The sequence below is a fragment of the Lontra canadensis genome, unplaced genomic scaffold, assembly GCF_010015895.1.
Source record: "Lontra canadensis isolate GAN:19392208 unplaced genomic scaffold, GSC_riverotter_1.0 scaffold148, whole genome shotgun sequence".
In the NCBI taxonomy this organism is placed as follows: Eukaryota; Metazoa; Chordata; class Mammalia; order Carnivora; family Mustelidae; genus Lontra; species Lontra canadensis.
Window position 1 is genome coordinate 1,572,516 of NW_022631142.1, and position 17,091 is coordinate 1,589,606.

The following is a 17,091-nucleotide window of genomic DNA, read 5'->3' on the forward strand; positions in this document are numbered from 1 at the left end:
ATCCTGGAACGAGAAGCCTCACAGTCACTGATCAGAATGGTCTCAGCGGTCAGAATCCCCAAACCATGTTTCTGGGGCCCGGGAACCAGCGCGCAGTCGGACGCTCCCCCGGTGTCGGTGGGGAGACTGAGGTCCAGAGCCCCGTGCTCCAGCGCCAGCGAGGCAGAAAGCGAGGGGGAGCGCCCAGCCTTCCCAGCCGCCCGGCGCCGGGGCCGCCTCCGCCCGCCCCCCACGCTGGGTCCCTCCGCCTCGATTTTGCCCTCGCGGCGCCGTCAGCTCGGGAGCCAGTCATGGTGGTCGCACTGGTGGCGGCGTGGCTGCTCCTGTCGGCCGCGGCCTGCGCGCAGCGGGATCAGGACTTCTACGACTTCAAGGCGGTCAACATCCGGGGCAAGTTGGTGTCGCTGGAGAAGTACCGCGGCTCGGTGAGTGTCCGCCCGCGGCAGCCTCGGCCCCTCCCGGGCAGGGCCTGGTGCCCGAGCCCCGCGACCCAGGACCCTGCGGGTGTGGCTCCGAGGAGGCTCCGCAGCTCTGCCCTGGCTCCCACCACCCCAGACATTCCCCGCGGGGTGCAGCGCCCCCAGATCCTGCTCTGGGTCTGTCCCGCGACTACGTGGCACGGCCCCGGCACGCAGTGAAACCCGAAACTCTCCCAGCGGACGAGGATTTCCCTCCCAGCGAGCGACTTTGGGCTTTGGAGTCTGGACTTCTCCCAGAGGCTGATCGCCTCGGCCCAGCCTTTGTCATGCACGGGTCGGAAAGTAACCCCAGCATCCTGCCGCCTTTGTCTCTCCCACCCCCAGTTTCCGCGTCTGGAGCTGGGATTGTTGCTGCTCTTGAATCTAATGAGAGCACTGTGAAAATGAATGTGCAGTGTAGCGGGGGTTATCTGTTCAGATGCACGGGGACCTTGCCGGATCTCCCTTTAGAGGAGACACTGGGGCCAGCAGAGGAAAGGTTATTTGCACAGGGTCACACAGCTCTGGAAAGCACAGAGCCTGGAGGAGAATCACCCACCCATCTGTGGACTTCTCTAGGCAAACTCCTAAGATGGCAGCTGGGGCTGGGCTCCAAGTCACCCAGGCTAACTGCTATCTTCTTAGCTCAGAGAGGACTCAAAGAGAAATGTGCCTGGGTGAGTCTTGGAACAAAGGTGAGTTTTGGCAAGACCAAGAACATTCCAGGCAAATAACTGTTCATACCAAGGCTCAGAAGCAAACAGCAAGAAGGATGGAGGATGGGTGGGTGGGCTTCAAGGGTTCTGCTTGCAGGAGTATAAAGCTTGAGGCTTAGTGGTAGAAGATGAGGCTGAAGGGAGTAGGGAGGGCCCAAGAGGGGCCTTGAACACTATATTCAGAGGCCTAGATTTTGCACTGGGTGTAATGAAGAGTGCTCAAAGTCCATTTCCCAAGATGGACCTGAGACAAAAAAAAAAGAAGGAAAGAAAAGACAGAGATGAACCTAGGTAGGGCCTTGTTGTGGGAAAGGTCAGGAGTTGGTAATGGACACATAGGGACAGCATCCAGATTTGGAAGGACTGCACAAAAATGGCTATCAGCATTTTTCTCCTGGGAGAAAGTCTTTAGTGAAGAATGCACTTTCTAAACCTTAAAATGCCCAGTTATGCTGGGAATCCTGGGGGCAATATTCCTTGTCCTGATTGTTCCCCAAGGTGTTGTGAATTTCAAATGAGATGATAGTGTGGAAGTGATATGGGAAACAAAGGCAAAAGAAATTAAGTTTTCTTACTGCCTACAGCCCATTGACAAGTCCTTGAAACAGGTAGAGTGATATTCTTCTAGGAGCTCAGCTACCTCGATGCTGACACTTTGCTAAGGGCAAGAGGCAATCTTAGCCTGACCCCCTAGGATCCTGTGTGTCTACTTTAACATACAAAAATTCCTTTGGAAACTTCCTTTGTCTCTACCCTCTAAGATATATGTTAGCAATCATCCTCCAAGCAAATGACCTACTGATATACATATGGAGGATCTCAGGGCTGAGTTTTTACTAAACAGTAATAAATGACCTTTTCCCAACAATGGCTAGCCCCCTCAGAATCCTGGAAACCTTGTTTCCAAAATACCTTGGAGGCTTGTGCTGTCCCTAACCCCATCTCAACCTGAAAGTATATAATCAGCCACTGCTCATGACCCCAGTGCAGCTCATTCGCCCATGGGTCCTGTCCTCGTGCTTGAATTAAAGCACCTTTTTGCACCAGACTTCTCAAGAATTCTTTCTTGGCTGTCAGCTCTGAAACTCAACATTTTCCTACATCAGAAGAACCTGGTAGAGTGCTCTGTACCTGTGTTTGGTGGGCCCCAGCAGGAAACTCATCCAGGACTGAGGACAAAAAAGCCAGTAAGAGTAGGGCCCATTCCCAGTCAGGTCTCACCTTCCTTCTAGTGCAGGTTGACAGAAAGCTCCAGATTTAGCACTTGACCAGCTCTGCTATTCATTCATTCATTATTATTGAGCACCTACTGTATGCTAAGTACTAGGCCGGTGCTCGGGATACAGTGGTGAACAAAACAGACAAGTTTCCACTTTAATAGAGCTTATATAAAATGGAAAAGAGAGAGACCATAAACAGAAACAGAGAAGTGAACAAGGTAATTCCTAGTACAGTGGTACTAAATGCTAAGACATAAATAGAACAAAGTCTATTTATTTTTAGAATTAATAAGGCACTCAGAATGTGAGGAACAGAACTCTTGGAGAAAATGACCCAGAGAAGTGATCCCAGAATTCTGAGTGTTTTGATACTCTAGGTCATTGGTAAATCCTAAAAACCATGGGAGTGAGAAGCCAAGAAATCAATCCGAAAGGAATTGAAACAAACAAACAAACAATCAGAACAAAATCACATACCTACCAAGAGATAAAGTAAGAATTTGAACCCAGGCAGTCCAGGTCCAAAGCCCAAGCCTGTAACTGCAAGGTTTAAAGGGAAACCAGGAATAGTCATTCCAGGGAAGCTGTAAAGGATTCTGTGAATTAACCCAAGCTGGGTCTACTACTTGGACGATAGGGGTCATTCATTTACCTGTAAATAATTACTGACTCATTATGTGTATCTTAATAGTCTTTTTTTAAAAATTGAAAAAGGTTTCCTGGCTCCCAGTACCTGCGTGGCACTGGGTCTAACCCTGGAGACAAAGCCATGAACAAGAGCGTACGGTTTGTGCTCTCAGGCTAACTGGGAAGGCTGTCATTTAGACCAGTGTTGAGTATGGATGAATAGGTGACCACCTGGGAAAGCACTTGTCTCGGGTGTGAGCTTATGTACCTGTGGGCCTGAGTGTAGCCTGTGTGCAAATGGTTTGTTTACTTCTGTGTGCACACCTGAGTCTGTATGTTTGGCTAGACATATATGTAAATTAGCTATGTGTATTTGGGTATGTCTGCCCATCCGTGTTTGGGTTACTTAAAGGATAAACTTTTTGGTTTCAGGAATGGAACTAGAAGCCGAATTTCCCTCCTTCCAAAAAAGTGGGCAGATGCACAAATGTAGGTTAAAAATAAGCAACCTTCAATGTTCTCATTGCCCAGGTATCCAGCAGAGAAGAAAGAGGAAGACCGCTAACTAGGGAAGGGAGATAAGGGTCCTAGTTTCTCACCACCACAGGCAGAATATGACATGCTAACACCAATGAGGGAGGTTGTACTAATGGCCTGTGGCTCCATAGGATGGGTCCTTCCTTATCTGGTGGAGGCAGGGTAGAAGAGTTATAACTCAACAGTTCTCATCATCCAGCCAAGTAGTTGTCAACTCCTCTAGGAGACATACAGCAATGTTTGGAGACATTTTTGACTGCCAAAACTAGACATCTGGTGGGTAGAAGCCAGGGGTGCTGTTAATCTTCCTACAATGAATAGGATAGCCCCTGCACAATAAAGAAATAACTAGTTCAAAATGTCCCTAGTACTGAGGTGAGAAACTCTGCATGGCCTGAGCAGTTTGTGCCTGTGCATGCCCAGTGCCAGACTGCCCCTGGGAGGTGGCCCTCTTTACGGAGACAGCTAGTATAATCCCTGTTCTTCTAGAAAAGCGGCCAAAGAGATAGGCCCAGGCGGCCCAGACACAGGATAAGATTTAGCAATTCTTTTTTTATTTTATTTTATTTATTTGAGAGAGAGAGAGAGCACAGAGGAAGAAACAGAGTCCCTGCTTAGCAGAGAACCCGATGTGGGGCTCGATCCCAGGACCCTGGGATCATGACCTAAACTAAAGGCAGATGCTTAACCCACTGAGCCACCCGGGTGCCCCAGTTTTAAGAATTCTTTAACAATGTATAACTAGAAGCTAAAAACAGCACTGGTGCCAAAATTCTAACTGCAGTATTATAACTGAGTTCTACCAGCCAGCTTTGTATTTATCACCTAGAGGCTATAAATAAATGCATTTATTATAAGGTGATAATAAATTTAAGGATTAGTTACGTTAGACTCAAGAAAGTGATATTTGTGTGCTGGAGAGAGAGGGTAAAATGGGACGGATTACTGTGGGGTCCTTTTATGAAGAAAACCCATGTCTGTCTATATACCCCTGCAGGGGTATGACTGTCTGTGTGCACACTAACTTATTCATTCCACACACACTTTCTGCTTTCTTTTCCATGTGTTAAGCCCAGGAGTGAAGCAGGCGTAGCCTTCAGTGGGTTCACAGTGAGTTTATTACAAGGGAGACCATGTAAAGTGATGAGTGCCGGTTGACTGAGCCAGAAATTGAACTCAGATCTGCCTTTCCACTCCTCCACATTACCTCCTGATGGGAGGTCACCAGCGTGTGTGCCTCTCTCTGTAAATGTGTTGTGTGTGTTTGTGGGCACGTGTGATGTGCTCTGATATATTCTGTATCTTGGGGCATACGCATCCCCATTTATGGAGAGTGTATTCTCATCCTCATGAGTGTTCATGTATGTGAGTGCACACATATCTGCGTGTTTGATTTCATTTGTGCCTGCATGCATGTGTTCTTCTATCTGTGCAAGGACTGCATATTTACATATGTGTACGTTGTGTCTTTGTATTTATGAGAAAGCATTAATTATTGGGGGGCTCACTGTGTGGGCGTGTTAGGTCATGTACAAGTGCATGACTCGTCACTGGGTTGTGTATGTGTCTGGGTTTTGTTTTCGGCGCCCAGGTGTCCCTGGTGGTGAATGTGGCTAGCGAGTGCGGCTTCACGGACCAGCACTACCGAGCCTTGCAGCAGCTGCAGCGGGACCTGGGGCCCCACCACTTCAATGTGCTTGCCTTCCCCTGCAACCAGTTCGGCCAGCAGGAGCCCGACAGTAACAAGGAGATCGAGAGCTTCGCCCGCCGCACCTACAGTGTTTCTTTCCCCATGTTTAGCAAGGTCGCAGTCACTGGCACCGGTGCCCACCCTGCCTTCAAGTACCTGATCCGTGAGTCCTGATCCTTTCCCTCATCTTCCTGTAGCTGGCTGAGGTCATGGCTCCCTGGGCAGCAGAAGCCACTGGAGGGCTGGGTGACCTGGGGCCCCTTCCAGACCCCTGCATGTAGGTTCGTGGCCTGTTCCAGCACTAATCTTTGAGGGTGGGCTCAGAGGTATTCCTACCTGAGAATATCTCTAACCCCAGCTCACCCTGCTGCCTTGAGGTTCTCCCTTACTCTTGCAGACTTCTCTGGGATCCTGTTTTCATATGCGGGGGTTCTTAAAAGGAGACTGGGCCCTCAGATTTAGTCAACATTAATTAGTCGAGGTTATGGACTTAGGTTAGAGAAACCAAGGCACAGACAAGGGATGCCACATGCCTGGAGAAGGCTGACCAAGATGGCTGACAGGTATCTCCTTTCCTGAGTTAGGGGCAAAATTTGTAGACCATGGCAGGGAAACCTTTGGAGCCAAAAATACCAGATCTTAATATTTCAAAAATAGATCCCTTCTGCATCCCCAGGAGCCTCAGAACCACAAGACGGGGTCATGGGCCAAGCTTGTCATTGTGGTCCTGTTTCCTCCCTTGGGCCTTTCTCTTTCTTTTGGGGGCTCCATTTTTGCGTTCTATTCCATGCTTCTGATTGCCTTCCTATCCCTCACCACCACGCCCCATTTACTTGGAAGAGTAAATGAAAAACAACAGTGTAGCAAACAAAAGATCCCTTACTGAGGCAGATCTGAATTTTGCTCTATGGGTCAATCCTAATATTTGCTTTTTTTCCCCTTGTGTGTTTTTATTAGTTCCTTTCCAGTTCCCATAGTTATAGATCAAACCCAACACTGCTTTAGAAGCAACTGGGGAGCTCTTAAAAGTGGTTTAGACTGATACCTACTGAATCAGGGCCCAAGAATCTGTTGCTTTTAGCCCACGCCCCCCCCCCCACCATACCACCACCACCACCATGATTCAGATGCAACCAGTCCACAGACTAACATCTGGAAACTATTAAGATTTCATTAGAGAATAGAGTGTAGACTATTCAGTAGTTTGAGATCATTACAAAAGGAGGATCTGATACTGCTTTATCAAGCACTTCACAAAATCCTAAAGCAATAGTTCTCAACCTTGGAGCCATACTGACATTTCCTGGAGAGCTTTTAAGTAATACTGATGGCTAAATCTTAACACCAGAGATTCCAGTTTAAGTAGTCTGGGGTGTGGACTGGGCATCAGGATTTAATTTGATTTGATTTTAAAAATTTTATTTACTTGAAAGAGAGAGAGTAAGAGAGTGAGAGAGAGAGAGAGAGCACATGCATGGGCAGGGAGGAGGGGCAGAGAGAGAGGGAGAAGCAGACACCCCGCTGAGCAGGGAGCCCAATGCAGGGCTCAATTCCAGGACCCCAAGATCATGACCTGAGCTGAAGGCAGACACTTAACGAACTGAGCTACCCAGGTGCCCCATGGGCATCAGGATATTTAAAAGTTCTTCAGTTAATTCTAACTAATAGAACCACTGCTTCAAGGGAAGGATGGACACCAGTAGTGGAATTCCAGGAGAGGCGACACAGGGAAGCACACTTTGCTCTCCTTCTTCCTTTTTCTCTAGAGACTTCTGGGAAGGAGCCCACCTGGAACTTCTGGAAGTACCTAGTGGCCCCAGATGGAAAGGTAGTCGGGGCTTGGGACCCAACTGTGTCGGTGGAGGAGATCAGGCCCCAGATCACGGCACTTGTGAGGAAGCTCATCCTGAAGAAGCGAGAAGACTTATAACCACTTTCTCTCCTCTCCCCCATCCTCCCACCCCTGCCATCCTCCACCTTGAATGGGTGACCAAAGCAAATTCAGTGGTGCTCAGTGGTGCTATTGACTCTCCTTCCTCCATTTTTAACCCACCTACCCTATCACATCTATGGGGGGAAATTTCTAGTATTTGGGTTATTTGAGTCTTAGAACAACCTATACGAACTCTTGGGCAGTAAGAGCTCTTGACCAATGAATCACCAGCCAACAAGAACCTCTAGCCCATGAAAACATGTGGCAAATAGAAGTATATCAAGCAATAATCTCCTGCCTATTAAGAACTCTGTAAAATGGGACCAATTCCTACCTCACAGGGCTGTTGTGAGGATGAGGATGAAAGATCTATGAAAGTGCCTAGGGCAGTGCCAGTTCACTAGGAGGCATTCAATAATTTTTTTTTGCATATAAACCGTAAAATAATTTGTAATCAATAAAAACTTTTGCCCAGCAGGAATTTCCAGCCATTGAGAATCCAAGGCCAAAGATTTATTTGTTACTGTAATTGATTTCCTCTGTATTATTTTTTTAAATCACAAAGTAATGCAAATAGATTGTAAAATAATACAGGATGATATAAAATAAAAATGAAGATATCCCCTTTATTTTCTATATCTCACTCCCTGGAGGTAAATAAATACTGTCAGCATTTTGGTACAAAGACTTCCTAATTTTTTTTATCAAGCCAATCATTATTGCCCAATAAGAATTCACAGACCAAAACTACACTATAATAACAAATAGGCAAAGGATATGAATAGATAATTCACGGAATAATGTAGATGGATAATAAGGATATGAGAAGATACTCAGCCTCATTAAAGTTGGAAAGATTGTTTTAAATGATAATACCCATAGTTGGTAAGGATGTGGGGAAATGTCATTCATAGTAACTGTTGGTGGGACAATGAACTGGCACAAGTTTTTAAATGGTGATTTGGCAGTATCTTACATCATTTTTCATCCTAGAAGTCTCCCAAACGGTGCAAATATATATGTACAATAATATGTATGTACATTGTTCATAATAGTGAAAACTGGAGGGACACCTTTTGTGGCTCAGTAGGTTAAGCATCTGACTCTTGATCTCATGGTTGTGAGTTCAAGCCCTGTGTTGGACTCTATGCTAGGTATGGAGCCTCCTTATACAAAGAAATGAAAAACAAGACAAGTATCCAATAGTGAAAATTGGATGCAACCCTGTATCCATCAATATGGCCTGACAATGAATTATGGTACAAATCCAAATGGTACACTAATACAGTTATTAAAATGAATGAATTAGGGGCACCTGTCTGGCTCTGTCAGTAGACCATGCAACTCTTTGTCTCAGGGTTGATTTTGAGCCCCACATTGGGTGTAGAGATTACTTAAAAATAATTATAAAAAAGTAAAATTTGAAGGCAGACACTTAACGAACTGAGCCACCCAGGTGCCCCATGGACATCAGGATATTTAAAAGTTCTTCAGTTAATTCTAACTAATAGAACCACTGCTTCATTGGTCTCAGGGTTGATTTTGAGCCCCACATTGGGTGTAGAGATTACTTAAAAATAAAATATTTCAAAAAATATAATTTATGCATCTTATTTTAATTTTTTTTTAGTTTTTTTAAAGAATGTTATACCTAATGTGGGGCTTGAACTCAACCCTGAGACCAAGAGTCACACGCTCTGCTGACTGAGCCAGCCAGGTGCCCCAAAATGAATGAAGTAGATTTCTATATGCTACCATAGAAAAAGTTGTCCAAAAGTGATAAAAGGGCAACTTGTAAAACAGAATGAATACATGCACACACACAAAACTCTAGTATGGGGTGCCTGGCTGCTCAGTCTGTAGAGCATGTGACTCTTGATCTTGGGATTGTAAGTTTGAACCCCATGTTGGGTGTAGAGGTTACTTAAAAATAAAATCTTTTTTAAAAAATCCAGTATAAAGAAGTATAATTTTTTAAAGATTTTATTTATTTATTTGAGAGAGAGAGAATGAGTGAGAGAGAGAGCATGGAGTGGGGGAGGTCAGAGGTAGAAGCAGACTCCTGGCTGAGAAGGGAGCCCCATGTGGGATTTGATCCTGGGATTCCAGGATCATGACCCAAGCTGAAGGCAGTTGCTTAACCAACTGAGCCATCTAGGTACCCCAAGAAGTATAATATTTTTATCAAAATTTTTCTATATTAAGTGAGAGAGAGAGGAACTATTTCTTTTTTTTTTTTTTTCTTTTTAAGATTCTGTTTATTCAAGAGAGGGAGCATGCGGAGGAGAAGCAGAGGGGCAGGCAGACTCCCCAACCCCTGAGCATGGAGCCCAGCACTGGGGTGATGCAGGCCTCAATCTCAGGACCCTGAGATTAGGACCTGAGACAAAGTCAGATGCTTAACCAACTGAGCCACCGAGGTCCCCCTAGACCAAACTATTAATGGTGGTTGTCAATGAAGTAGTCAGGGGAAAGAGGGGATAACAGGAGACCTTCACAGTCTTTGTTAACTATTTCTATAATGGTTGAATTTTGTATGTAAAATATGTGTTTCACTCTTTATAGAAATATAAAAAGAGGCAGCTAAAAACTGAAGTAATGGGCAAAGTCACTCATTGATAATTCATTAACCATAAGAATTTCATGTCCACTTCTCCCAAGGTCACTTTTCTAGAAGGCAGACTCAGATGTAAGTCCTGGCTGTGCCCCTGACTCACAGACTGAGCAAATTGTTTCCTCTCTGCTGTCTTCCATTTTCCCACTGGACAATGAAAAGTTTGAACTGTGCTTATAGTTTTTGCAGTGTCCCTTAGTGGTCCCCCTCAAAAGCTACCCAGAGTAAATGAAGGCTCTCTGTGAGCTGATCACAGGCCCCACGATGGTAGCCTGCCCTTACACAACCTGCTCCAAGTTCCAGCTCTGCGTATGCTATGCGTACACACACAATGAAATGCAGCAATCATAGAAATGTTCATGATGGACACCTCAGAACCACATTCTCAGTGGACATCTCTGACCTGTCCTGCTGGACCTCTCAGCCACATCTGACATTGCTGACTGCACTCTTCTCCCTGACACATTCTCTTCCCTTTCATGCCACTATCTTTCCTGGTTTTATGCTTTTCTCTTTGAGGGCTCCTTCCTTTTCAGATCTGTTGATGTCTCTTCCTCCTGCCCACTCCTTCCCGGTTGCTCTTCCTTGCAGTACCAGGCTGGTCCTTCTTCTCACTCCATGTACTCTTCTTCAGCCATCTCATTTTTCCTCATAGTTTGACCACCACCAATGCCCTATTTTTAAAAAGATTTTATTAATGGGGCACCCGGGTGGCTCAGTCGTTAAGTGTCTGCCTTCGATTCAGGTCATGATCCCAGGGTCCTGGGATGGAGCCCCTCATCAGGATCCCTGCTTCTCCCTCTCCCACTCTCTCTGCTATGTTCCCTCTCTCACTCTGTCTCTGTCAAATAAGTAAATAAAATCTTAAAAAATTGAAATTAAAAAAATACATAAAATATTTTATTTGTGTATTTAGAGCTAGTGGGGGGAGGGGCAGAGGGAAAGGGAGAGAGAATCTCTAGCAGACTCCAGGCTGAGCACAGAGCCCATGATGGAGCTCAGTCTCTTAACCGTGAGATCATGACTTGAGCCAAAATCAAGAGTCAGGCACTTAACCAACCGAGCCACTGAGGCGCCCCACCATGTATGCCCTACTGACACCCAAATCTCTACCCTGTATCTACACTGGACTCCTAGTCACCTGCCTAGTGGGCATGTCTACAGACATTGCAGTTCAGTGCTTCTAGAACTTAACTCATCACCGCTCCCTGACACACCTCTCTCCCTTCCACTCAGCCTTCACAAATCCCCAGAGCCTTTCCTTTCACATACCACTCACTTACTACACTATTATTATTTAAGCGACTGGTTTCCCCTCTCTCCTTAGCCCAGCACCTGGCCTTCAGGATACATATAATTTAACTATAAAGTAAGCATTCTGAGCATCAGCTCCCTGCTGTCCCTGACTAGGACCTATCTAGAAACCAAAGACGAGCAGTTTCCCCCAGAAATTTAGAGTCTAGCTGAGGATTTCGCATTCCCAAGTAGGCCTTCATTCCTATGCTTTTTCAGCATTCTGCTGCTCCCATTGTCCCCTCTAATGTGCAAGAGTTCCCTAGGGAAAAAAAATTTCACTTTAAATCCTTATCAACTGTTACCTTAGTCATTGGCTAACCAGTATCTGCTAACAGCTTAGTTTTAAATTAATCCCTTGGTAATTAGCTAACACTTGATTACTTAATATCTGGTTTTCTACTAGCACTTTAGTTATTTTCTAACACTTTATTTATAAGCAATATATTTTATTTATCAGGTTTTATCTTAGCACTTAGTAGTTTAGCTTTCTGCAAAGCCTTAATTATTAATCAATATTTTGGTTGTCTGCTTAAATCCTATACTGATCCCTTAGCTATCTGCTATTAGTTTAGAGTAAATTAGCAATCCAGAGACCACCAGGTAGGAGTTTGGAGAGGGATCACTTCTGGCTGTGGATATGACAAAGGCCTTTGTGTTTGGCTGATCTCTCCTTCATCAACTGGTCCCGGGTCCTCTAAGAAAGGGAGGTCCCTCCTAATTGCTTATTTACCTCTCTGAGCTGAGCTAAAATGTAGTGAGAGGAGAGTATGACTATGAGGGTGTTTCCTGGAAAGCTATGGTTGAAAGGGACATTCATTCATCAACAAATATTTCTTGAGCCCCGTTTATGTGTCAAGTTCTGCACTAGGGTCTAGGGATACATCAGTGAACAAAACAGGCCTGTTCTCAGCTGCCATGTTACTTAGAGAATAGTGGGAAAGACAAACATTACTGGGAAAGATAAGCATTACACAAATAATTACACCAATTATTACATAATTATGACAAGCACCAGGAGGAAGTACAGGGAGGCTGGCCCTGGAGCTATTCTGGAGTTCAGAGGTCTCCCTAAGGAATGACATTTAAGCCAAGAGCGGAAATTTTATTTATTTCTTTATTTATTTATTTATAAGATTTTGTTTATTTATTTGAGAGAGAGAGTGCACAAGGTGGGGAGGGGTCGAGGGAGAGGGAGAAGCAGACTCCCTGCTGAGCCAAAGGCAGATGCCTAACTGACTGAGCTGAAATTTTAATAAGAGTTAGAGGAAAGAGGGTTGCTTGGGTGGCTCAGTGAGTTAAGCGTCTGCCTTCGCTCAGGTCATGATCCCAGGGTCCTGGGATGGAGCCCAACATTGACATCCGGCTCCCTGCTCAGCAGAGAATCTGCTTTTCTTTCTGCTTGTATGCTCTCTCTCTCTCTCTCAGATAAATAAAGAAAATCTTTACAAAAAAAATTTTAAAAAGAGTTAGGGGAAAGAAGTGGGAAGTTCTTAAGTAGACAGAGACCCTAAGGAAGAAAGATGCTCAATAGGATGGAGCCAGTGCTGTCTGGAGCCATGTGATAGGGGCCAGACCATGCGGGCCTTGTGGAATCCAGGTAAAAAATGAGAGTGACCTGACTTAGCATGACAGAGCCTGTCTTCAGTTCCAAGTCTGAAGGCCAGAAATAAACTCCAGGGCAGACACAGACACTGAACTACAGATAGGAGAAGCAGGTTGTTCTGGCTTCCCGGAGGAGGGATCACCATGGAGACTCCTGTGGAAAGCAGGAGGACCTGGCAGATCCCAGTTCCAGCAAGGCCAGCCTGGCAGCTGAGGGAGGGGATTGCCAAAGCCTGGTACCTACGAATCACCAAGTGGACTCCACCCTGACAGATGACACAGCAGGTGGTCAAAAGGGTACATTTCAGGGGTGCCTGGGTGGCTCAGTTGGTTAAGCGACTACCTTCGGTTCAGGTCATGATTCTGGAGTCCCGGGGATCAAGTCCCACATCGGGCTCCCTGCTCAGCAGGGAATCTGCTTCTCCTGCTGACCTCTCTCCTCTCATGCTCTCTCTCTCTAATTCTCTCTCTCTCTCTCAAATAAATAAAATCTTAAAAAAAAAAAAAGGTACATTTCAAAAATGAAACACTGCCTTAGGTCTCACAAAAACCTCTGCAGCTTCCTCTCTTCCCCACATCTCCTTTAGTCCCTACATCTTAGCTCTCACCTGTGGCTTTTACCGCTTTGTGTTAGGATGGAGATTTGGCAGCTATAACAGGAACCCAAAGTAAACACATCCTCAAATAAAATTAAAGTTTATTTCCAGCCTATGTAAAGGACCTTTAGCCAGGTTAATGGCTCTTCCAGCCTCAGGATATTGCCATCACCTGCACAACCCAAGAGAGTTCGCCACCTCAACCCTAGTCCTTTTTTTAAAAAAGATTTTATGTATTTATGTTATGTTGTGTTATGTTATGTTATGTTATGTTATGTTATGTTATGTTATGTTATGTTATGTTATTTATTGAGGGCATGTGAGCAGGGATGGGGCAGAGAGAGAGGGAGAGAGAGAATCTCAAGCAGACTCTGTGCTGAGCACAGAACCTGATATGGGGCTCGATCCCAACACCCTGAGATGATGACCTGAGCTGACACCAGAGTTGGAGCTCACCACTGGGCACCCTCAACCCTATACTTTTAAGTGAGGGCACTATAGCACATCCTATAGGTCAGATGAACTTGACCAAATAGCCACTCAGACAAGGATGACTGAGAAATAAAGTTTTTATTTGTATGGTAATGTGCCCAGATGAAAATTGGGAGTTTCATTAACATAGAAGAAGGGGAGAACAAATAGCCCCAATAGTTGGGTTCTGGAACAAAAACCCCCACATTTTAACATCTTTCAAATCTCTCCCTGTTCTTTCCTGCTACCATTATCCTAACTCAAGACTTATCATCCTTCTTGCTCATCAGCTTGGTTCCAGCTCCCTTCTCCAATCCATCCTTCACGTCACAAGCTAAATGATGTTCCAAAAGCAAATCTGAGCATATCATCTCTCTGCTTCAGTGTGTCCTCCATTCCTATTCTTGGAGTAAAGGCTTTGTTCCTTAATCTGTTATTCCAAGTCCTTGTGCCTCATTTTCCTCCATTTCTTGCCATATTCTCTTTACTCCTTCCTCCCATTGCACAGGTAAAAAATATTCTCACTTTCCTTGATATTGATATTGCCTTATCCCTCTTTGAGTATAGGAAATGCTTGGCTCAGAGTGGGTGTTCAACTGACCTTATTGTTGTCATCTGTATTTCTGAATGTCCCAAGGGCTGTCTGAGCCCCTGCATCTGGTAGGCTTCTCCCACAGAAGGGGTGACCCATTTCAGTGATATGGGAAAGCCTGGTCAGAAGACCCCTTCCTCTAATCCCTTAGAATATAAGTGCTCCACTCTGATCGCATGGCCAACTGAGCCCTGCTCATCATTCTCCAGTGGGAGTGCCAGCGCCACGGCTGTCTTTGGTACTAGTGATGATTACACGGGGCATATGTCTATTAAAAAATTATTTGTTATTGGGGCACCTGGGTGGCTCAGTCAGTTAAGGATCTATCTGCCTTTGGTCCAGGTCATGATCTCAGGGTCCTGCAATCGAGCCCCAAGTCAGACTCCCTGTTCAGTGGGGAGCCTGCTTCTCCCTCTCCCTCTGCCACTCCTTCTCCTTTTGCATTCTCTCTCTCAAATAAATAAATTAAATCTTTTTAAAAAATTATTTGCTGTTTTCCCAAAATTCAATTTTAACTTGCCATCCATATTTTATCTGGCAACCTTTCCCTGGATTGAATACCATACAGTAAGGTGTTGAGCTAATGCCTCTAAGATCCTTTCAACTCCAAGAAACAAAGATTCTAACTCTTCCGATTTGCCTTGTTCCTCCCAATGAAAGCAGAAACTCTTCTCAGGGTTTAAGTAGAAAAGCTGGGAAAAATAGTTAACAGGTTAATAAATATGATAAATGACAATACCCACTTAATAGCTGTGTAACCCTGGAACTATCCCTTAACCTCACAAAACCATCACTTCATCTAGCCAATAAAAGGAAATCAAGATGTTGATTTGTGGCACTGTGCTAGATAACTTCTATGTGTTCTCTCACCTGGAATATTCAGACAAACTAATGTATGAGAAGGCACTTTGCAAGTGGAAATGGGCTGTAACAAAAATGAAACTATTATCATCAGAGCAGTACTTGTCTGCACTTGATTTCCTTTACTGACTCTTGTGGGGAAAGAAGCTTCCCAAGCGTGGTCACACTGCAGAGGAAAGACATTGTCTAAAACTCGAGAGTATAGACAAGACAGGTGGTTTTTAATTACGGGTGATTTTGCTCACCAGGGAATATTTGGCAATACCTGGGGACATTCTTTGTTGTCACAACTGGGGGATGGGCACTACTGGCATCTAGTGGGTAGAGGCCACAGAAGCTTCTATAATGCATAGGACTGTCCACCACAACAAAGAATTATCTCAAAGCGTCAATAGGCTGAGAAATCCTAGTCTAGAGAATTGCAAAGCAGGATTCACATCCCAGCTCTGCTGTTTAGCAGCTGGGTGACTCATAAACAAAGTACTTTACCTCTCTGGGTCTCAGTGTCTTCCTCTGGGACGTGGGGATATTAACGCACTTAACTCATAAGCCTATTGGGATGATTAAATGCTAATACACCCACAAACCACTGCAGTGTCTGACACATAGTAAATATCCAGTAAATGATAGTTCTTCCTGTGGTTATTTAGGAATTACTGTCTCCGTTTAAAAGACAGGAAATAAAAGCTCAGAGAGGGGAACAGACTTGCCCAAGATCAAGAGAAAAGGCAGTTCCAGTCCTAGGGTTGGCAAACATCACTAAGAATCTTCTATAAACAAATGCTGTGGTTTTCATATTACATTATAATAACAATATCTTGAAAATACTTACACTCACTCACCACCTTGAAATTATAAAGCTAATAGGCCAATCTCTAGATCTTGTTATTTAATGTTTAAGAAAGACATTCATGGGGCTCCTGGTTGGCTCAGAGGTTAAAGCCTCTGCCTCTGGCTCAGGTCATGATCGCGAGGTCCTGGTATCCAGCCCCTCATCAGGCTCTCTGCTCGGCGGAGAGCCTGCTTCCCCCTCTCTTTCTGCCTGCCTCTCTGCCTACTTGTGATCTCTGTCAAATAAATAAAATCATTTTTTAAATTTTTTAAAAATTAAAAAGGAAAGACATTCATAAAATAAATATATTTTTTAAAGATTTTATTTATTTATTTGACAGACTGAGAGAGAAAGAGAGAGAGAGAGCACAGCAGTGGGAGCAGCAGAGGGAAAGGGATGATGTGGGGCTTGATCCCAGGACTTTGGGATCATGACCTGAGCTGAAAGCAGACACTTAACCAACTGAGCCACCCAGGCGCTCCATAAAGTAAATATTTTTTTAAAAATATTTTGAAGGGCACCTGGGCAGCTCAGTTGGTTAAATGTCTGACCTCAGCTCAGGTCATGATCCCAAAGTCCTGGGATCAAGCCTCACATCGGGCTCCCTGCTCAGCTGGTAGCCTGCTTCTCCCTCTCCCTCTCCCTCTGCCCCTCCCCCTGCTTGTGCTCTCTCTCCCTGTCTCTCTCTCTCAAATAAATAAATAAAACCTTTAAAATATATATTTTGATAATGATTCTATATAACTGGTATTCTTGTTATCCTAAGTAATTTACTTTTTGTCGTTAAAAGTACTCTTCTGAATAGGGGTCCAGAAGTCTTCATCAGACTGCCAAAGGAACCCTTGGCTAAGCAGACCTGAGTGCCAGTCCTGCCTGGACCAGCAACTGCTGTGTGACATTGGGTTTGTTATTTCTCAGGGGCACAATCACCCCTGCTTGGCTCACTCCAGGAACAAGTTAATTCTTGGCTGGGAAAGGGCTCTGGGAACTGTTGGCAGCTTCACAATTTTCCCAAAAGTCAGAGCAGTGTGCTTTCTACCTCCCAG

The 17,091-nt window shown here is 44.8% G+C and overlaps 1 protein-coding gene across 2 annotated transcripts in view; it reads left to right on the plus strand.

The window, feature by feature from the left end:
* Nucleotides 1–17,091, plus strand: part of GPX7 (glutathione peroxidase 7) — a 27,066-nt gene continuing 9,975 nt past the window's right edge. Inside the window, exons 1-3 of one of the 2 annotated variants that reach the window (XM_032844199.1) lie at nucleotides 8–425; nucleotides 5,150–5,411; nucleotides 7,015–7,264. In XM_032844199.1, the coding sequence (XP_032700090.1) occupies nucleotides 66–425; nucleotides 5,150–5,411; nucleotides 7,015–7,178 (786 nt within the window). In that variant the 5' untranslated portion in view covers nucleotides 8–65 and the 3' untranslated portion in view covers nucleotides 7,179–7,264. Of the gene's footprint in view, nucleotides 426–5,149; nucleotides 5,412–7,014; nucleotides 7,265–17,091 lie in introns of those variants that run through there. The other variant, XM_032844200.1, reaches the window with a different exon arrangement.